Source organism: Pelobates fuscus, chromosome 4 (genome assembly GCF_036172605.1).
Source record: "Pelobates fuscus isolate aPelFus1 chromosome 4, aPelFus1.pri, whole genome shotgun sequence".
NCBI lineage: Eukaryota > Metazoa > Chordata > Amphibia > Anura > Pelobatidae > Pelobates > Pelobates fuscus.
In genome coordinates this window covers 172,679,721-172,701,831 of record NC_086320.1, presented here as the reverse complement: position 1 = coordinate 172,701,831, position 22,111 = coordinate 172,679,721, and the positions used below count along the sequence as shown (strand labels likewise).

Sequence of the window (22,111 nt, the reverse complement as noted above, 5' to 3'; positions counted from 1 at the left end):
AAAACCAAAATCTGTTACCTACTATAAATTCAAACGAGAAGAGTACTGGTAAATAGTATTTCTCCTTCATTTGGTAAGACGTCTTTGAGAAGTTACTCCAACCCAAAAAAATAGTGTTTTACAGGAACAATCAATGAATTGCAGTGTTAAAATGACAGGGCTACTGATTAATATTGCCCTGAATCCTAGACAGGGTGCCAGATTGGAGCCCCCTCATAGAGCTCTTTGCTCAGTTTCTGTGAGTGGCCAATGTGTTGACTGAGTGTTATGTATGAGAGTGCCTGTAGTGTGTGAGTGGTGTGTGTTTCTATGTGGTGACTGTGTTGTGTGTATGTGGAAGAAGCAGAGTGTGTCTATGCGGTGACTGTATTGTGTGTGAGTGCTGTGTGTGTAGAGCAGTGTTAGTGATGTGCTTCTGTATGTTTGCGCTGCCCTTCTTCCTGCTTACCTTCACTGGTGGTCCTATGGGGGTGCGCTAATGTCTGTACCTAAAATTACATAAGGCCGCTTTAAGAGTGTCCTCACCATTCCAGAGCTCAGTTAATAACTCAAAGCATCCGATGTGGCGCTCTGAGTCATCCAGAAGCGCCAGACGGGTCCACTGTTAAAGTGATCTGTACCTAATATTGGTACAAACCAACACCTACAAAGAAGTTTAGGAGCACAGGTCTGAGCCCGGCCACTAGGCAGCCACCGTGGCTGTCTAATGGGTAATGCAGCAACAATGTCTACTGCACCAAAACCACTTAATATATTGAGATAAAGTGGTCTAGGTGACATTGGTGTCCCTTTATTAAAACAATATTTTTGATTATACTAGAGTAACCTTTGCTGGCATGATCCCCATCACGAAATCACCAAAGTAAGTTTAAAAAAGTTACAACTAACTCTCTGTATGAGCAGAATTTCAAACTGAAATGCTGCACATGCTTCAAGCATCATGACAAATTCAATACTCAGAAATGGTCATAGTGCTTGCGATAACTATTTAATACATAACTTTCTGCTGAAAAGAAACAAACTGATCGTGTGTGTGTGTGTGTCATGTCTGTTATTTGAGTGGAAGATGTTTTTACATGTCGTACTGCAGGGATTTTGCCGTCATACATGCAGGTATTCCCTCTAATGTACAAAGAATACTGAATGATTAGCCTCTGTGCAGTTCAGAGACACACAATCATGAGTTATACTGCCAACCAACAGCTGCAGCCATTTTAAAGGGATACTAGACTTCTTAGATACACCCCCAATGAAAAAATATATGCATTTAATTGTGCATTTTTTCATAGGGGGTATATGAAAAACAGCTTGCAAATTACATTCTAAGCATGTTGTGCGAACCTATGTAAGCCTGTCTTGTAGGATTTTTTTTTTGTCAGTCTTTTTTTTTTTCTATGCACATCTTGCAATGCCGCAACAGCAGTAGCATTGAAGAAAATGTGCCATATGTAAGGAGTAATACAAGAAACATAGCAATTGCCCCACCCCCAAGAAAATGATAAAGTGCTGAAGCTCTGCGTCTCCCCAGCTGTCCCCGCTGCGTGCCTTCATCGGAGATCTCCCTCACCAGCCCGCTAGCAGTGAAATGTAGCAACCGGCAAGGTAGGGAGAGTACCCAGGAGTTCTAGCTTCCAGCTCTGCCGGGTTCTCTCCTCACTAACTGGGAAAAACAGTAAGAGGCATTTGCATAGCGAGAACATTGACTGAGGTGAGACAGCACAGCACACTAAAACAAATGCTAGGGCCCATATCACCCTATACCCATGCATGCTATTTGAGTTCCTCTGCAAGTCGATGGTCCGTCAGTCCAGTTATTTTACAACTGTTCTTTGTGCTTTACAAAAAGTGTCACGATATTGTCATGTTATTTTGATTATCTCAAATTGGAAAAAAATGTAAAACAAAAATATATTGCTAAAGCATGCTTATTTTTTTGCAAAACTCTCTTACCAATGTATTGTATGCTCCATTTGTAACCACAATATTTTTTGTTTCATTCTTTGCATACACTAGGAAAGATAAAAATCTGGTGTTTTGCATTCACACTGTGCACTGGTTTCTTAATTCCAGGTATTTGCAATTTCCAAAGAACTGGTCCCCAGAGTAATGTCAAACATTGTGGAAGCAGTGGGTGAAGAACTTAGTCGGCTAATGCAATGCGTTCCTGCTTTCAGCGCAAACGGGGCTTTACAGGTATGCCCACAATGCAACATGTTCACTTTTTGTTCCTTTAAGTAAAATATTCATATAACATATATATGTAATATTTAATAAAACATGAGTTTCAGTAGGATTTAATAAAAAATCAATTTTAAAAAAGGACCAATGCATTTCTCTATTTTAATTAAAATATAATATATATATATATATATATATATATATATATATATATATATATATATATATATATATATATATATATATATAAAGGATCATTTAGAAAGCAACGTTGTAGGGAGATTTGGACATGTCAAAACAATAAAAACATGACAGAACCGCTTTAAGGGCAAAATACTATAACATTATAATTATCTTGCCACCTTCAAACTGTGTCATTTAATTATTTCTATCTGTGCTGTTCATGTTTTTTTAAGCATTTCTTTAACATTTTATATTGCTTTCTCTAGGCACGACTTGAAATTTGTTCTCTTAGAGACGCTATTGCAATTTATCTGACAGATGACAGCAAGTAAGTTTGCCTTCAGTCGTGCATACGTTAGTAATTGTGCTTGGTTTAATGTGTTACATGTACTGTCGGCATGCTTTATTCTGCATGTTATCAAAGTCACCCTGCAAAAGTTGGGTCTGTGGTAAAAAGTCTAAAGGTCTACACAACCGTGTATACCAATATCACATCCCCCTACATAAACTGTCTTTAGTTAAACTGTGTTTAAGTTTGGTAATAAAGTATAAAGGGGTGAATTGTTTGCCTTTTAACATCATAAATTGTTGAAATATTTCAACATGAATTACAACCAGATTGGTATATGAAGTGTCCTTGTGGCTATATCTTTTCAACAATTATATGCAGCCATGTCATCATTGTACAGTACAGGGTTTTGGGCTTCATGGGCCTGTAGTTGAAAAATTTGATAGGCCTAAATAGGGAAGCAGAATTCCCATTTCCATTGTCATAGTAGTTGTGAACTACGTGTGGGATGTATAGCAAGCCTACTTCTGGTCCACAAGACCTATAGTATCTCCCTCATGTGTGATTTCGATAACACATATCTGGCTTCAAGACAGCAGTCAATTTGAAACCCAGCTAGCATACTGGCTGAGTACATGGAAACTGTTAATTATTATTTTATTATTATTATTTTATTATTTATAAAGCGCCAACAAATTCCGTAGCGCTGTACAATGGGTGGACTAACAGACACATAATTGAGATCAGACCACTGGATGTACAGGAACAGAGGGGGTTGAGAGCCCTGCTCGATGAGCTTACATGCTAGAGGGAGTGGGGTATAGTGACACAAAGGGTTAAAGTAGGGGAATTAAATAGTTTGTTAGAGAAGGGTTTATTGAGTGCTTGGTAGGTCATTTTTGACAGTTGCAGGAAAGGAGTCATGGGGTGGGGGATGAGAAACCTGCTGACAGTGTAATTGATACGCTTTAATGAAGAAGTGAGTTTTCAAAGATTTTTTGAAGGAATGGAGGCTGGGTGAAAGTCGGATTGAGGAGGGAAGGGAGTTCCACAGAAGAGGTGCAGCCCTGGAGAAGTCTTGAAGGCGAGCATCAGAGGTGGGGATCCAGGCAGAGGATAGGCGTAGGTCTTGGGCTGAGCGCAGGGGTCTCGATGGGACATATTTGTGTATGAGGGAGGATAGATATGTTGGAGCAGCATTATGTAGGGATTTGTAAGCAAGCGCCAGAATTTTGAATTGGGCCCTGTATCTAACTGGAAGCCAATGCAGGGACTGACAGAGCGTGGAGGCATGGGAGGTGCAACCGGACAGGAAAATGCTGTTTTTTCTCCCTGTTCTAATCTCTGTGATTTAGCTAAAAATAAAGAAAAAAAAATGCAGCATAACTCTCTCCACTTATCCCTGACTATTTTCCCAAAATGAGTAGCTCAGCCAATGAGAGATCTGTGTAAGCTGAGCTGCTGATTTGATTCTTCCCCGACATCGCTATCTTTTTCTTTTCTATGTAGTATTTCAAAGCCGTGCTAAGAGAATGTAGGTAGATATTAATAGGACAGTGATTTGCTGTAGGTCAGAGTCATTTCATTTTCATTTCTGGTGTGCCGAACATTGCATACCCCTGTCCTAGACAGTGATTGTCCCCTAGCAGGTTTTTCTACCTTTCACTACATTGATCATTACCATGACACTCTCTTCTACTTAATTTATCACCGGTTTATGCTAACTTTAATATTATTCCAACTGTTTACAAAGTTTAAAACAGAAAGTTATTTGCAATATTTATTTTATCGTATGTCTTTTGTTTTCCGCCCTTTCTCTATAGAAAGCCATACGTTTCCTCAGAAAAACAAACAAAAATAGGTTTTATTTGTACCACTGTAATTTGACCCTCTTTTACTTAATAACTAATATAAGATTATATTATTCATACTTATGCTGTCCCCACAAACCCTAAAAACAAGTCCTTTACAAAATTAGTCAAAAACACTTTGCTGTATCCAGGCGCTGTATACCATATGTTTTCATCCGTTCACCACTTAAAGTACTGCGCTCCCTTTCCTGATAACAAAGGAACACTTTACTGATGAGCAGCAACTGTTTTCAAAAAATGCTGAATGTAAAAAAGAAAAAAAAACTTATCATGGTATATAATATAATAGAAATATATACTTCCAAAATACCACAAAGTTCCAGGCCTTGCTGACCCAGTGCGAAATGACGAAACTGTAAAAATATTCTGAATCCTACAGAATGATGTACATAAAACCCACACTTTTTTTAAATCGACATGTTAATGTGGTTGTTTTTATAGGTCGTTCGTAATATTGATTAATAACTGCTTAAGGACGGCGGGCATTCTATGCCGTCCTTATTGGGACTACCTTTAATACTCACCGGGTCTATGCCGATCCTGGAGGTGTGACAAATGCAAAAACTAATTTGAACACTAATTTGAACACTAAGTGCCTACTAAAAAAGACTGGACATACCCCATTTGTAATACCTTGGATTGTCTACTTTTGCAAATGGTATGCTATCATGTGGGTAATTCTCATTCCTGGGCAACCATACGGTATCAAAAACAACATAACCCGTCTGGCAAATTGCAATGTGTATAAACTAAAAAAAATGTAATGTGCTATATTTGACCCTGTAACTTTTCAAAACCCCATAAAACCTGTACATGGGGGGTACTGTTTTACTCATGAAACATTGCTGAATACAAATGCGTGTACTTTTTTGCAGTAACGGCTAACAGTGGTATGGCATTCAAAAAAATAACAAAACTTCTCAATTTCTCAAATATTTTATATTTTATTTATATTAAGTTATGTTTCATAGCTAAATATTTGATGTGAATTGAAAGTTTTTTCTGAATAAAATGATATAAAATAAGTGTGGGTGCACTTAATATGAATTAGGTGAATAAGGTTGTACTCGCATATAGTCAAATTCTAGGTATTGTTTACATTTTTTTTTGAGCAGTGTGTACAATTGCCTCCATCCTTAGGGGGTTAAAAAAGGTTAAAGTCAGTTATGTACTTGCCACAGTGCCACACATGGATTTGTTTAATGTATGTCCATTTTGTTACAGGGCCAGCTTCAGACAAGCACTAGAGCCTCTGCCTCAACTATCAAGTGGGGCAGATAAAAAGTAAGTGATTGCCATCAGCACTTATCATTTGTGTTGTCTTTCCCATATCTCAAAGTAGACTTGCGCTGTATTTTAGAATACAACGTTAATTACAAAAGACATCCATGGTAAATATGTAGGCTAGCAGCTGTACAACAATGGAAAATCTCGTTCTACTCCATCCTGGACAATTATGAAGAATGTAATTTGCAGCTGTAAACTTTACTTTTGAACATTTTTTTGGGAGTATTATACATTTTAGTATAACACACAGACAATACTCCAGCACATAATTGTTAAATTGTTACTATAAGAGTTGTTTTGGCTATGGCAAAAGTAATTAATTTGCAGCAGGTAGAGGACAACATGTTTGTACATAATGGATACTCTGTGCATTTTACGCACATCTAGTTTCTCTTTAATGTGAGCAAGAACTGAATAAAAGGGAAAAATTACAATTTACACATTTGATTCTTGGTCTTCTGATGACACATTTCATGCCCTTGTTTAAGTGGTGATATGAGAAACAAAAATTCAACATAGCTTTTACTTCAACTGTGGTTATTGTAATTGTAATTTACTAATTTGTGATTACAGCTTTATAACGGACTACGTGAAAAATGAGTTAACTACCGGTAGTATAGTTGAAGTATTTATTTTTAAATTATTAAATGTGTCAGTATACTGTGTTGCTTAGGTGCAATCCCTCTAGCCACCACAAAACAATAATAGATTTAGCTATAATCTTTTATTGTCTGACATACACATCTTTATCTGCAATTAGAATTTAAAATGTAGTTTAATGTATTAAGCTGCAATGGTTTTCTCGTTTTTAGGTTACTGGAAGAGTTACTAAACGAATTTAAAAGCAGCATGCATCTCCAGCTGACCTGTTTCCAGCCTTCTTCCGTTGTTAGTATGAAGACTTGAGGAACTAGGAAAGTGATCCAAAACCACAACAACTTTTACATCCCTCCTGTTCAAGTTCAGCATACGAGCTCAGCTTTTACACTTGTATTGAAAATGTGTGTAAATGCATCTTTTCTACAGCTGCCACTATAATAAAAATAAAATCTTACCTTAATTTACTAACCTATTTTACAGTTAATAATTAACATGCATTATACAAATAAAATATAGCATGCCCTGTTTTATAAAGTAATGAGACTCTCTGAAATGTATTTAAAATGAAATGAAAGAAAGTGTGGGAAAAAGTTATTTGAAATGTATCAAACTGGCATTCATAAGTCCCCAGTGTGTATTTGTATGAGGTGTAAAATAAAAGTAACAGTAACTAAAGCTCAAACAGCTTCTATTTCTACGATTGTTGGTAAAATGTATCTGATGAGCAAATTGGTTTTGACATTTTTTTTTACATACAAACACTAGGAGATGATAGGAGTCTCCAAAAAAAAAAAAAAAAAAATTATTTTCCTCAATAATAACTTGAGTTTCATTGCTGCATGCTAGCTACTCACATTCTTGTTACAAACTGCTATTTGTAACTGGCCCTTTAAATGGAAAATTGCCCTGCTTCCCTGGATTGTGGAGAAGCCTATTTGCCAGCCTCCTTCCTCATGACTATGGCCCCTGGAAGATTGTGCCCCTGAAAACTATTAACTTTTAATGGGTGTGTATGGCCCTTTAAGAACCGTCTGGGGGACATATTGTGACTTTGCTGAACAATGCCCCTTTAAGACTATGTCCCCAGACCAGTAAAATAACTTGTTCCTGACTTTCTCCCACTTGGTTCAGTAAATAGGGCTCACTGAACCAAGTACCACACAGGCGGACCACCCAGAAGTTAAAGTATGCAGGCAATTTACCTCCCAGGCTGTGAGGTTACTGCAGGTTAATTACACGTGGCGGCGGCCATCTTGGTTCATTCGAATGCGGTCCGCGGTGTATGCTAAAGATTCTGTGGAACTGAAATCGGCTACACATTTTGCCGAACACCGCTGACCCTTACCTTCTCCTACACTTCGTTTTTCAGCTCCAGAGACTAAGTCCCGTTCGAAATGGGACTTAGTCGTTTTTTCGCATGAAATTGACCGGCCGCACAGCCCAAATCTATGGAACTGTTTTGGGCAGGAAATTGTGCTTGCGGTCGGTCATAAAGGGACCTCCAGCTAACTTTTGATCCGCTGGAGGGATTTGGGTGATTTTTGGAAGTGTTTATGTTTGATGTATGCTGAGTCTGAATATGTTTTTATGGAGATTGAATGTATAGTTTTAAAGTTACAGTGTATGTGTGAAAACTGTATTTTTACTGTATGCTATAATTATGTTATGTGTTTATCTGAGGGGAGGAGACGTGGGGGTGGTACCATGTAGGTGATTGGTTAATTTCAACCTCCCCCTGGGAGTGTCCTGTATGTATATTTTTGTAATAAAAAGCAGGCTGGGTGTCCCAGTCCTCAGTTCTTCTTGACCCTTCAAAACGTAGCCTTGTCTCGTTATTGGAGGGAATTGCTGTATCACACTGGGGATTGCTATGCTCTGCATATTCCCCTGAGCTTAATCACTTAGCTCTTTTAAGAGCTTGTTCCGGATACGCTCTCCTGGAGGAGAGGTCTTCCCCACACGGTCCTGAATGCTGGAGGTTCATTCCAGGGTGGAAGGAAGACGGCGCGGCTCCAGTTAAGCTACGGCGGTTGTGGAGCGTGCGGTGGTTGTGGTGTCGTCTGCAGTGCTTGGAGTCCTCTGAGAGCGCTAGGAGCATCCATCAACGGAGGGTACTCGGTCGGAGTACACGGAGCTCCGTTACATTGGTGGCAGCGGTGGGATGGCGTCCTAGTGCGAGGAGAAGCAGCTCAGAGACACTGGTAACGTTTGGAGTTACAAATTGAGGGCAACGCTAGCCATTGGGCAGCGTCCCTACCTACAGCAGCATGGAGCAGGCATGGATAGAGCCCTGCGAAGAGCACCTCAAAATGGTACGTTGCTACGAGGGTGACGATTACATTGAAGAGGTAAAGAGGCGGTTGGTCTGCTATGGCCCAGACCTTACAAACGAGGTGGTCTCCAAAGTAATGCGCCAGTTGAGTGCTGAGAACCGTGCGGCAATGGCATTTGAGCGACTACTGTGGAAGTTGAGGATACGGACACCCAGGCTCAAGCAGTATGTGTTACAGCAAGCTAAAGGTGTCCTTCCTCCCCCCAGCGGCAGTGTGAACCCCAGGGGGCCGAAGGTGTCGTCCTTCCCCCCCAGCGGCAGTGTGTACCCCAGGGAGCTGAAGGTGTCGTCCTTCCTCCCCAGCGGCAGTGTGTACCCCAGGGAGCTGAAGGTGTCGTCCTTCCTCCCCAGCGGCAGTGTGTACCCCAGGGAGCTGAAGGTGTCGTCCTTCCTCCCCAGCAGCAGTGCGAACCCCAGGGGGCCGAAGGTGTCGTCCTTCCCCCCCAGCGGCAGTGTGTACCCCAGGGAGCTGAAGGTGTCGTCCTTCCTCCCCAGCGGCAGTGTGTACCCCCGGGAGCTGAAGGTGTCGTCCTTCCTCCCCAGCGGCAGTGTGAGTTACAGGGGGCCGAAGGTGTCGCCCTTTCCCCCCAGCGGCAGTGTGAGTTACAGGGGGCCGAAGGTGTCGTCCTTCCCCCCCAGCAGCAGTGGGTCCTACAGAGAGCAGAGACAGTTGGTCCCTCTCTCCAGCAGCAGGACAATGTTACGGGAGTGGAGACAGGCGGTCTCCCTCTCCAGCGGCAGCCTGTGTTTCAGGGAGAGGAGCACAGCACCCCCTCTCCCCAGCGGCAGCTTACCCTAACAAGGGGAGACACCAATCTCCCAGACAGCGCAGATGGGACCGTGGTCTCTGTGCCTGACCTACAGGGATGCTGGACAGCCTGTCCAGATCCCCAACTACCCTCACCGGGACAACAGGAGGAGGGGGGTAAGTACCAATTCCCCTCCCCAGCTAACTCTTAGCGTGGCACCAGGGTTAACAGAGGCGATGTTAACCCCTACTGACTCCCATGTTCCCTTGGCTACTGAGCCGGACTATGGTCTCAGCACCCCAGCAGAAGAGCTGGCAGCTGGGCAGAGTGCAGTCGGCCTCTGCCCTCCCTCAAGTCCCCACAGCATGTTACCACATCACCACAGCAAAATACCCAGGTGCAGTAATTGTGTCTTGTGTGTGGGTCACCCTTGTACCTGTTTGTTGTGGGTGGGCTACTCTGGCATTTGGTTATTGTGGGTTGGTGGATCGACTAACGGAGGCACTGACCGACAGAAGGTCAGGTGCCTGGTTAGTCTTCCCCCCAAAGGGGAGATATGTTACAAACTGCTATTTGTAACTGGCCCTTTAAATGGAAAATTGCCCTGCTTCCCTGGATTGTGGAGAAGCCTATTTGCCAGCCTCCTTCCTCATGACTATGGCCCCTGGAAGATTGTGCCCCTGAAAACTATTAACTTTTAATGGGTGTGTATGGCCCTTTAAGAACCGTCTGGGGGACATATTGTGACTTTGCTGAACAATGCCCCTTTAAGACTATGTCCCCAGACCGGTAAAATAACTTGTTCCTGACTTTCTCCCACTTGGTTCAGTAAATAGGGCTCACTGAACCAAGTACCACACAGGCGGACCACCCAGAAGTTAAAGTATGCAGGCAATTTACCTCCCAGGCTGTGAGGTTACTGCAGGTTAATTGCACGTGGCGGCGGCCATCTTGGTTCATTCGAATGCGGTCAGCGGTGTATGCTAAAGATTCTGTGGAACTGAAATCGGCTACACATTTTGCCGAACACCGCTGACCCTTACCTTCTCCTACACTTCGTTTTTCAGCTCCAGAGACTAAGTCCCGTTCGAAATGGGACTTAGTCGTTTTTTCGCATGAAATTGACCGGCCGCACAGCCCAAATCTATGGAACTGTTTTGGGCAGGAAATTGTGCTTGCGGTCGGTCATAAAGGGACCTCCAGCTAACTTTTGATCCGCTGGAGGGATTTGGGTGATTTTTGGAAGTGTTTATGTTTGATGTATGCTGAGTCTGAATATGTTTTTATGGAGATTGAATGTATAGTTTTAAAGTTACAGTGTATGTGTGAAAACTGTATTTTTACTGTATGCTATAATTATGTTATGTGTTTATCTGAGGGGAGGAGACGTGGGGGTGGTACCATGTAGGTGATTGGTTAATTTCAACCTCCCCCTGGGAGTGTCCTGTATGTATATTTTTGTAATAAAAAGCAGGCTGGGTGTCCCAGTCCTCAGTTCTTCTTGACCCTTCAAAACGTAGCCTTGTCTCGTTATTGGAGGGAATTGCTGTATCACACTGGGGATTGCTATGCTCTGCATATTCCCCTGAGCTTAATCACTTAGCTCTTTTAAGAGCTTGTTCCGGATACGCTCTCCTGGAGGAGAGGTCTTCCCCACACGGTCCTGAATGCTGGAGGTTCATTCCAGGGTGGAAGGAAGACGGCGCGGCTCCAGTTAAGCTACGGCGGTTGTGGAGCGTGCGGTGGTTGTGGTGTCGTCTGCAGTGCTTGGAGTCCTCTGAGAGCGTTGGAGCATCCATCAACGGAGGGTACTCGGTCGGAGTACACGGAGCTCCGTTACATTGGTGGCAGCGGTGGGATGGCGTCCTAGTGCGAGGAGAAGCAGCTCAGAGACACTGGTAACGTTTGGAGTTACAAATTGAGGGCAACGCTAGCCATTGGGCAGCGTCCCTACCTACAGCAGCATGGAGCAGGCATGGATAGAGCCCTGCGAAGAGCACCTCAAAATGGTACGTTGCTACGAGGGTGACGATTACATTGAAGAGGTAAAGAGGCGGTTGGTCTGCTATGGCCCAGACCTTACAAACGAGGTGGTCTCCAAAGTAATGCGCCAGTTGAGTGCTGAGAACCGTGCGGCAATGGCATTTGAGCGACTACTGTGGAAGTTGAGGATACGGACACCCAAGCAGTATGTGTTACAGCAAGCTAAAGGTGTCGTTCCTCCCCCCAGCGGCAGTGTGAACCCCAGGGGGCCGAAGGTGTCGTCCTTCCCCCCCAGCGGCAGTGTGTACCCCAGGGAGCTGAAGGTGTCGTCCTTCCTCCCCAGCGGCAGTGTGTACCCCAGGGAGCTGAAGGTGTCGTCCTTCCTCCCCAGCGGCAGTGTGTACCCCAGGGAGCTGAAGGTGTCGTCCTTCCTCCCCAGCAGCAGTGCGAACCCCAGGGGGCCGAAGGTGTCGTCCTTCCCCCCCCAGCGGCAGTGTGTACCCCAGGGAGCTGAAGGTGTCGTCCTTCCTCCCCAGCGGCAGTGTGTACCCCCGGGAGCTGAAGGTGTTGTCCTTCCTCCCCAGCGGCAGTGTGAGTTACAGGGGGCCGAAGGTGTCGCCCTTTCCCCCCAGCGGCAGTGTGAGTTACAGGGGGCCGAAGGTGTCGTCCTTCCCCCCCAGCAGCAGTGGGTCCTACAGAGAGCAGAGACAGTTGGTCCCTCTCTCCAGCAGCAGGACAATGTTACGGGAGTGGAGACAAGCGGTCTCCCTCTCCAGCGGCAGCCTGTGTTTCAGGGAGAGGAGCACAGCACCCCCTCTCCCCAGCGGCAGCTTACCCTAACAAGGGGAGACACCAATCTCCCAGACGGCGCAGATGGGACCGTGGTCTCTGTGCCTGACCTACAGGGATGCTGGACAGCCTGTCCAGATCCCCAACTACCCTCACCGGGACAACAGGAGGAGGGGGGTAAGTACCAATTCCCCTCCCCAGCTAACTCTTAGCGTGGCACCAGGGTTAACAGAGGCGATGTTAACCCCTACTGACTCCCATGTTCCCTTGGCTACTGAGCCGGACTATGGTCTCAGCACCCCAGCAGAAGAGCTGGCAGCTGGGCAGAGTGCAGTCGGCCTCTGCCCTCCCTCAAGTCCCCACAGCATGTTACCACATCACCACAGCAAAATACCCAGGTGCAGTAATTGTGTCTTGTGTGTGGGTCACCCTTGTACCTGTTTGTTGTGGGTGGGCTACTCTGGCATTTGGTTATTGTGGGTTGGTGGATCGACTAACGGAGGCACTGACCGACAGAAGGTCAGGTGCCTGGTTAGTCTTCCCCCCAAAGGGGAGATATGTTACAAACTGCTATTTGTAACTGGCCCTTTAAATGGAAAATTGCCCTGCTTCCCTGGATTGTGGAGAAGCCTATTTGCCAGCCTCCTTCCTCATGACTATGGCCCCTGGAAGATTGTGCCCCTGAAAACTATTAACTTTTAATGGGTGTGTATGGCCCTTTAAGAACCGTCTGGGGGACATATTGTGACTTTGCTGAACAATGCCCCTTTAAGACTATGTCCCCAGACCGGTAAAATAACTTGTTCCTGACTTTCTCCCACTTGGTTCAGTAAATAGGGCTCACTGAACCAAGTACCACACAGGCGGACCACCCAGAAGTTAAAGTATGCAGGCAATTTACCTCCCAGGCTGTGAGGTTACTGCAGGTTAATTGCACGTGGCGGCGGCCATCTTGGTTCATTCGAATGCGGTCAGCGGTGTATGCTAAAGATTCTGTGGAACTGAAATCGGCTACACATTTTGCCGAACACCGCTGACCCTTACCTTCTCCTACACTTCGTTTTTCAGCTCCAGAGACTAAGTCCCGTTCGAAATGGGACTTAGTCGTTTTTTCGCATGAAATTGACCGGCCGCACAGCCCAAATCTATGGAACTGTTTTGGGCAGGAAATTGTGCTTGCGGTCAGTCATAAAGGGACCTCCAGCTAACTTTTGATCCGCTGGAGGGATTTGGGTGATTTTTGGAAGTGTTTATGTTTGATGTATGCTGAGTCTGAATATGTTTTTATGGAGATTGAATGTATAGTTTTAAAGTTACAGTGTATGTGTGAAAACTGTATTTTTACTGTATGCTATAATTATGTTATGTGTTTATCTGAGGGGAGGAGACGTGGGGGTGGTACCATGTAGGTGATTGGTTTAATTTCAACCTCCCCCTGGGAGTGTCCTGTATGTATATTTTTGTAATAAAAAGCAGGCTGGGTGTCCCAGTCCTCAGTTCTTCTTGACCCTTCAAAACGTAGCCTTGTCTCGTTATTGGAGGGAATTGCTGTATCACACTGGGGATTGCTATGCTCTGCATATTCCCCTGAGCTTAATCACTTAGCTCTTTTAAGAGCTTGTTCCGGATACGCTCTCCTGGAGGAGAGGTCTTCCCCACACGGTCCTGAATGCTTGGGGGTTCATTCCAGGGTGGAAGGAAGACGGCGCGGCTCCAGTTAAGCTACGGCGGTTGTGGAGCATGCGGTGGTTGTGGTGTCGTCTGCAGTGCTTGGAGTCCTCTGAGAGCGCTAGGAGCATCCATCAACGGAGGGTACTCGGTCGGAGTACACGGAGCTCCGTTACAATTCTCTTCCACTGGTACCCATAACCACTTGGTAATCAAAGAGGAAATGGCTTAGTAAAGAGGTTGGGCGCATCAGCTCAGGAGTAGCTGTACTAGAGGAAGTTGTTCCTTCTAACAGTTTAGGAAACAGCCTCTCTAGAACAGGTGGGGATGAGAATGTAAGGCAGGCTATACAGATTGTGGTGGTAGGGACTCTATTATTAAGAGAGTAGATAGGGTAATCTGTCAGACTGATCGTCTCAACCAAACAGTTTGAACGAAGACCAGGAAAAGGTAGACATTTTAAATAACTCTTTCTCCTTAGTATGAATTAAGGAATAACTTATAGCTGGAGATATGCAAATGAGTGCTGCAAAAACCGTACAGAAAAACTGTGATTGGGTGACTCTAGACAAGGTGCTGCACAACTATAGAACGTTAATATAAACAAAGCTCCAGGGCCTGATGGTATTCACCCACGAATACTTAAGGACCTATGTGTGGAATAAGTAAACCTCTGTTTTTAATCTTTCAAGAATCTTTTCTTTGAGGAGTTGTACTGGAGAATTGAGGAAGGTAGATGAGGTTCCTATATTCAAAAACTGTTCAAAATCCTTGCCTCGAAATTATAGGCATGTGAGCTTAACTTACGTGGCTGGGAAAGTATTTGAAAGGTTATTTAAGGGATAATATTCAGGAATTCAGGAAAAACATTACGATCAGCAAAAATCTGCATGGTTTTATGAAACATAGGTCATGTCAAACTAACTTAATCGCATTTTACAAATAAGTAAGTAGAAGTATAGATCAGAGTGTTGCAGTGGATGTGATCTACTTGGATGGATTTGCCTAGGCGTTTGGTATAGTTCCACACAAAAGGTTAGTGTTCAAACTCAAAAAAAATTGTATAGATGAAAATTCTTGTTCTTGGGCAGAACATTGGCTTAAAAATAAAGTACAGCGAGTTGTGATTAATGGTAAATTTTCAAGCTGGACAAAAATAGTAAGTGGTATCCCTCAGGGTCATGTTCTAGGACCACTTCTATTTAACATATTTATAAATGATCTTGAAATAGGAATTGAAAGTCATGTTTCACTATTTGTTGATGACACAAACTCTGTAAAGTAATACAATGTTAGCAAGATATTACTTTGCTGCAGAGATATTTAGGTAGATTGGGGGCTGTGCACTCAAATGGCGATTGAAAAACTGCAAAGTTATGCACTTCGGGGGAAAGAATATACAAGCAACTTATACCCTAAATGGTAGTGAATTAGGGATAACAACACACGAGAAGGATTTTGGAATTGTTATAGACAACAAACCAGGCAACAATGTCCTTTGTCAATCAGCAGTGGTTAAGGCCTGTAATACATTGTCATGTATAAAAAGGGGCATTAATTCTCAGGATGAGAATATAATTTGGACTCTCTATATGTCACTGGTAAAACCACATCTTGACTATGCTGTGCAATTTTGGGCACCTGTTCTAAAGAAGGATATTATGGCACTAGAACAAGTGCAAAGGTGGGCTACTAAATTAATAAATGGAACATTTTAGTTATAAAGAAAGGTTAAAACATTTAAAACTATTTAGTTTAGAAAAACGGCATCTCAGAGGGGATATGATAACATTATACAAATATATACAGTGCCAATACAAACCATTGTCTGGAAATATATTCATAAACAGGACTATACATAGGACATGAGGTAATGCTTTTAAACTAGAAGAAATTAGATTTAGTCTAAGACAAAGGAAAGTTTTTTTTTTTTTTACTGTAAGAACAATCAGGATGTGGAATACTCTGCCTGAAGAAGTGCTTTTTATTAGAGTCTGTAAAGATGTTTAAACAGCAACAGGATGCATACTTGCAAAAACATAATATTCAAGGATATAATTTAAAAATTTTGGGGTAATAGATTCTTGATCCAAGGATAAATCTGACTGCCATTCTGGAGTGAAGAAGAATTTATTTTCTAGTTTGTTGCAAAATTGGAAGTGTTTCAAACTGGGTTGTTTTGGGGTTTTTTTTGCCTTCTTTTTGAACAACAGCAAAAAACAGATGTGAGAAGGGCTGAACTTGATGGACACATGTCTCTTTTCAGCAGATGTAATGCTTGCACATTTTACACACTTAAAAGAGTAAATTTTTCAATTTATTGTCATAACAAATCCACCAGGACACAAATGTTCACTCAGAATATTTGCACGTCAACTGTGATTGTCTAAGTGTGCCCTTACATCTGGCTTGACAAGTTTAACATGTGTGTAGTAATAACATACATACAGGCTTATAGACAGTTTTTAGTGTTCTACTTTAGTAAAGAATGTAATTAGAGTTTGCAGTTGTTAAGTTTAATTCTTTACATATTAAATGAAGCTTTGTAATATTTAATCATATGGCGACTAACAATATGTTTTACTGTTTAATAGAAGCTAGGTGCTACAGAGCATTTAGCGATAACTATTTATTAATCACTATTGGAGAAGTTCAGATTTAATCATCTGCTAAGCACTTGTCTCTAAATTTTACATTTTGTAATGTAGTAGCTGCCAGCAATCACTAACAATATTATCTGTCATATTAGCAATTACCTACTAGTCATTAAAGGATCACTATAGGGTCAGGAACACAAACATATATACCTGACCCTATAGTGTTAAAACCACCATCTGGCCCCCTCTTGCCACCTTAAATATAGTAAAATTTTACTTGTATTCAAGTCTGCAGCTGCAACCTCTGCCCTTGTTTGCCTGTGAACTGGCTCTGTCTTCTGACATCAGAAGTGATGGTCTGAGACAATCACAATGTTTTCCCATAGGATTGGCTGAGATTGTCAAGGAGGCAGATCAGGTGCAGAGCCAGTACAAGTAAAACACAGCCCTGGCCAATCAGCATCTCCTCATAGAGATGCATTAAATCAAGGCATCTCTATGAGGAAAGTTCAGAGGGCGGAGACACTGAATGGCAGTGCGCACACTAGGCAACACTGCACCAGAAAGCACCTCTAGCAGCTTGAGGAGTGGCCTGAAGAGTTATCACTAAGCTGTAATGTAAACACTGCATTTTCTGTGAAAATACGGTGTTTACAGCAAAAAGCCTAAAGGAATGATTCTACTCACCAGAACAAATGCAATAAGCTGTAGTTGTTCTGGTGACTATAGTGTCCCTTTAAATGATAGTGGCAAGCATGGAAATGAGCTTTTGCATTGCAGCCTAAATATGTTTTATTGGTGTAAGCATATTAAGGATAGGCAGAGTGTTACATGTAACTTTAGAATAAGGAAAAACAAATTATTACCCATTAATGTCTGTTGTTCTCCCCTATAAATCCAAGTTTAACTAAAGTTCAATTTTACTAACATTGTTTATTGAGGATATTTTCACCATCATGTATGTCCACACTTTGCCAGTACCTCCTGGCTATTTCTTTTTTAGTTAGGTCATCAATTCTTTAGGTCATCAATGCAATAGTATTAAAGTAAAATATACTAATATATCTGAACAATCTCTTAGTAACAGACATAACTAACTACACAGTAGTGTAGAATTGTCTGACTAGGAAACAGGTATATTTTTGGTGCACCATTGTGACACTGCATTACACTGTGTAACAAGTATATATCTTAGAAAAGTTTAAAAGGAAAGAAAAGAGGGCAGGGATAAATAACAATTGGAGTCCCCTAATGGCTTCAATGAATTAAAAGTGACATCAGTGGCCAAAAACATAGGTATAACATATGTATGTAGTGGCAGGACCTGGGATGTATTTACCACAAAGCAAACAAGGCATTTGCCTAGGGCAGCACTTTCAAGGGGGCGCCAAAAAACGCCACCCCATGCTCCCAGGCAAATGCCCTGTTTGCCTCATGTTCTGGGGCTGTCCACCTTGCTGTGAGTGAGTGAGTGTAGCTGTCAGTGTGTTTCTGTTAGTGAGTGAAAGTGTGTGTCTTTCAGTGAGAATGGATGTGCGTGTCAGTATGTGCATGTAATTTTATGTGTATCTGAGAGTGTGTGCCTGTCAGTGTGTGTCTGTCATTGAAAGTGTGTGTTGGTTAAACAGTGTCTGCCAATAACTGTATGTGTGTGCCAAAGACTGTGTATCTGTCAGTGAGTGTATATCAGTGCATGTATCAATGAGGGCATGTGTCTGTCAGTCACAAAAGTGACCTTGACATGAATTGGAGGGGCAAATTTAGATTTTGGGTGTGCCCGAATTTAGTCGTGCCTAGGGCAGCACAAATCCAAAATACACCACTGGGCAGGACACAGTAGTAAAATAGAAAATAAGATTGCAGGTATACAGACAGCAAAGGCATAGTAGTATCCTGAAGTCTAGGAAGAACCAAAAATGCTTTAAAATGTGGGATTCAAGCATGAGTTGGAAATAGGAAGATAATATACCTGAAAATTATGAGGAAAAAAACTCATAGACAGAGAAGGGCAAATTACAAGAGATCGTGTAAACTTGGAGGGATAAAATATAAGGCATTGGTAACTAGGAGTAATTGGAAAATACAGAGTATCTTTTAGAAAAGGGCTGAGTAACAGGTACCCCTAGCTGTTGTAGATCTGCCTGCCACTTCTGTAAAGGCTAAAACATAAAAGTTGTAGCACAATGTAAAAAGACGGAGCACAGAACATCAAGACATGTAGGTTAGGAAAGCATCCATTCCACACAGAATTACACATGTATGACAAAACAAAGTGATGAAGTGGTTCAAATTAGTGTTTTTCACCATTCTTCTGAAAAAAAAATCACTAGATTATTTTTCTTCACCTGTATCCCAAATGTCAGGTTTAATAATTTTTTTTTTTTTTTTTTTTTTTTAAAAAGCCCAAATTTAGCTGAAGAAGCATAGAGAGAGTTGCTATGGCAAAACTAGTCATGAAAAGAAAACAGGTGCGAAACAAATACAGTCGTAAGTATAATCGTGTTTGATTACACAAATGGGTAAAATGGTGCACATCTTTGATTAGGAACTTTAACCCCTTAAGGACCAAACTTCTGGAATAAAAGGGAATCATGACATGTCACACATGTCGTGTCCTTAAGGGGTTAAAAAAAACAAAACATTGTTTAAATAATGCAATTATGATAAGATACATTTTGTAAATGTATACAATATAAAACTATCTCACTGAAACAATTATTAAAGAACCGTAAAGGGAAACTGTCACATCTATTCAATTATCATTTACTCAATCCCACACTTAAAAATACTGTTGAGTTGCTTATTGCAGTGAGTGGGGTGGGGTAATAGAGGTAAAAAACCAAAAAGAGCACTTACCTCCATAGCACTCTTTTGTTCAGGTCAACATCATCACGTTATGATGTCCATGTTCTTTTTGTCATCTAAAAAATACTATAGAGAGCATTTCTTCTAAAAAAAACATATACACGTATGTACTCTAACAGCAGCGGCACTACTCATTCCTGTAAGCAACTCAATAGTATTGAGTGTCAGGACACCCAAGGCATGCCATGCAAATTTCAATCCAAAACATTTGAAATGTAAAAAAAAAAAAAAAAAACACACTTAAATGCTATTTAGGTTAGCAATCAGGTTGTGCAAAGTCTAACATTCCACTTTATTCTATTGTGTGCACTGAGAATGTTCAATACACTTTATTCTATTGTTTCTAAAGAGAATGTAAAAACTATGGGCCATGCTTTTTTTCTTTTTCTTTTTTTTTTTTTTTTTACTCTTATTTCTCCAGGAAGTATGCAATTTCTAGTGGAAGGCTGTCACTTTTACCTGTGTTATTACCAACCCCACAGCAATTCACATATTGGATGCTGTGTGAGTTATCTTAAAAAAGAAATATGTTTCTGAATAAATCCCATTTATTAGTCAAGTGCCTTGTCAGCCCATTTAAATTTTTTCAACAGGGTATTTCCCCTAGTGCTGTTGTCCTTTTCATTATCACGTATGCATAGCACACAATGTTCCCCCTTTTTTATCTTGGTAAATATTTCCATCTAAGCTGAGGGTTAATTCTCATGGTTGTAGATCAATGTATCTTGTACCATCTACCTTTACTTATACGGTGATTTTTCATGTAAGTCTTAGTATATCTGCCATGCAGAAGTACACGTATAAATAAGCACGCAATTTACAGTTTACATAAGAGTTATTGAAGTTGCCCATCTTCAGTAATATTATCCCAGATCTGCTAAGTTCCCTAGTACAACGGAAATTTTACCCATTTTCAAGGTTTATCATTGATCAAGGCTTACATAACTGGGAGATGTCGAAACCCTGGACTGCGTACATTCTTGTGACTGTGTTTGTGTGATCTTTTTCTAAGGTTTTCTATATTCCTCATTAATAAAGTTCCTAATGGTAGGACAAACTGTGAAGGTTGCATGAGTGGATGTGAGATCTTCAAAGAATCTCTCTGATTCCAGAGTGTCCGATTTCTTTTTAAGGAATGCTCAGAGTATGTTTTATAACAGATATAATTTCATCTACGGATTTAGATGCTAAGATTTTAGGGTAAATTTCTGAATCATCTTTTCTTCCAAGAATTCTCCACCATAATCTGTGTCTGAATCTGAATCAATAGAATATTTTTCTATTCTTGGGCACTCCGAGGGGGTCCATATTTCTTGCTGTGGGTTTAAAACCTTCTGCAATAGCCTGAGTAATCCAAGATTTTAGCTCCTCATGACAGGATATTTTTTTTGTAAAGTTCTATTGCTACATCAGATAGGCAGCTTATACACCGGTTTTTCCCCTTCTGAAGTCATCTGATTTGAGCCTATGCAGCAACTTATGTTCTCCTTGTGTTTTCTTGGGGATTTATCCCAGATATTACTTAAGCTGTAAAGATATAAAAGGTCATACATAATTATGTTTGGGCCTACCCCAAATAAAGATTATATAGAATATTTTCTAATGTTAGACTGTATAGAGGCAGAAGGAGAAGTCATTCTGTGGGGAAATGTTTTATATAAATAATAAGGAGTAGAGAACTAGCAGGAGTAGTAAAAGAAGTAGAAGTAGTCTGAATTGAAGTAAATATAAAAATAGAGGTCTGGAATAATGATGGAGAGGCGGGGCAGCCACAGGTCGGTATGGCAGAACACAAACACTATTGCGAAAACAAAAATCCACGAAAGTTCAAACCGAGAGCAGATCTCTGCCGGAATAGACTTCTGCCATAGCCAGAGATGTATTTTTTTTGTCTACATGGTCAGTATAGAGTTACCTTGTGTGTTTTTTTTAATTATCTATAGGGCTATAGATCAGGTGGATGGTGGTAGATAGCTTTGTTGTTCCGAGAGCTCACTTAGTTTGCATCCATCCGCATCAGCAACTAACCCACACCTCCTGTATTATCTTTTTCTTCTGAATAGAATGTTGTCTATGATTTGGCACAATCACACAACTGATTTATCAAAGTAATATTTAGACATGTTTACTGTAAAAAGGTATTCTAGCCACATGTACTAATTCTATTCACACATGATTCGGATTTCTTTCCAGGCCTAGTGTGAGGTTACAGGGAATTGTAATTTTATTTTTTTTTCTTTGATTTCATCTAGGTTCAACCTCTATTTGCCCCAAAACTCCTCCCTCCGAAGAGACTACTACACCTTCTTCCTTCTACCTAATAGTTCCCTGCTTCTTCTGATCTACTGGCTTTGGACTTCCAGCTCAGTTACTTTACCTTCTGTTTTCTAAATCTGTGCTGTGATCCTGGCTCTCAGACACTGTTAAGGCTACTGAAATTGGTTCTTTATATTATGACCATGGCTCTCTATTACAGAATGCTCCCTTTCTCAGACCTATTACTTGTGTGGTAACCTCGGGTTTCTTATTGTTTTATTCTCTTGAATTCACCTTTCTTGAACTGATTTCATGTATACTGACCCTGGCTCTTGTCTTCTTACTTCATTCATCAGTAACCTCTTGCATAGTCTAGAACTGATTTATGGTAACAGGCTTTAGCTTATAGAATAGGACTCCTGTCCTGCTCTCCTATTGATATAAATTGGACTGTTGCTGAACTG

At 41.5% G+C, this 22,111-nt stretch overlaps 1 protein-coding gene across 3 annotated transcripts in view; it reads left to right on the top strand.

The window, feature by feature from the left end:
- Window positions 1–21,815, top strand: part of EXOC2 (exocyst complex component 2) — a 269,142-nt gene extending 247,327 nt beyond the window's left edge. For 2 of the 3 annotated variants that reach the window (XM_063451784.1, XM_063451783.1), the window contains 4 exons: window positions 2,071–2,193; window positions 2,628–2,689; window positions 5,746–5,805; window positions 6,621–7,083. In XM_063451784.1, the coding sequence (XP_063307854.1) occupies window positions 2,071–2,193; window positions 2,628–2,689; window positions 5,746–5,805; window positions 6,621–6,714 (339 nt within the window). In that variant the 3' untranslated portion in view covers window positions 6,715–7,083. Of the gene's footprint in view, window positions 1–2,070; window positions 2,194–2,627; window positions 2,690–5,745; window positions 5,806–6,620; window positions 7,084–21,643 lie in introns of those variants that run through there. The other variant, XR_010090747.1, reaches the window with a different exon arrangement.
- Window positions 21,816–22,111: the final 296 nt, after the last annotated feature.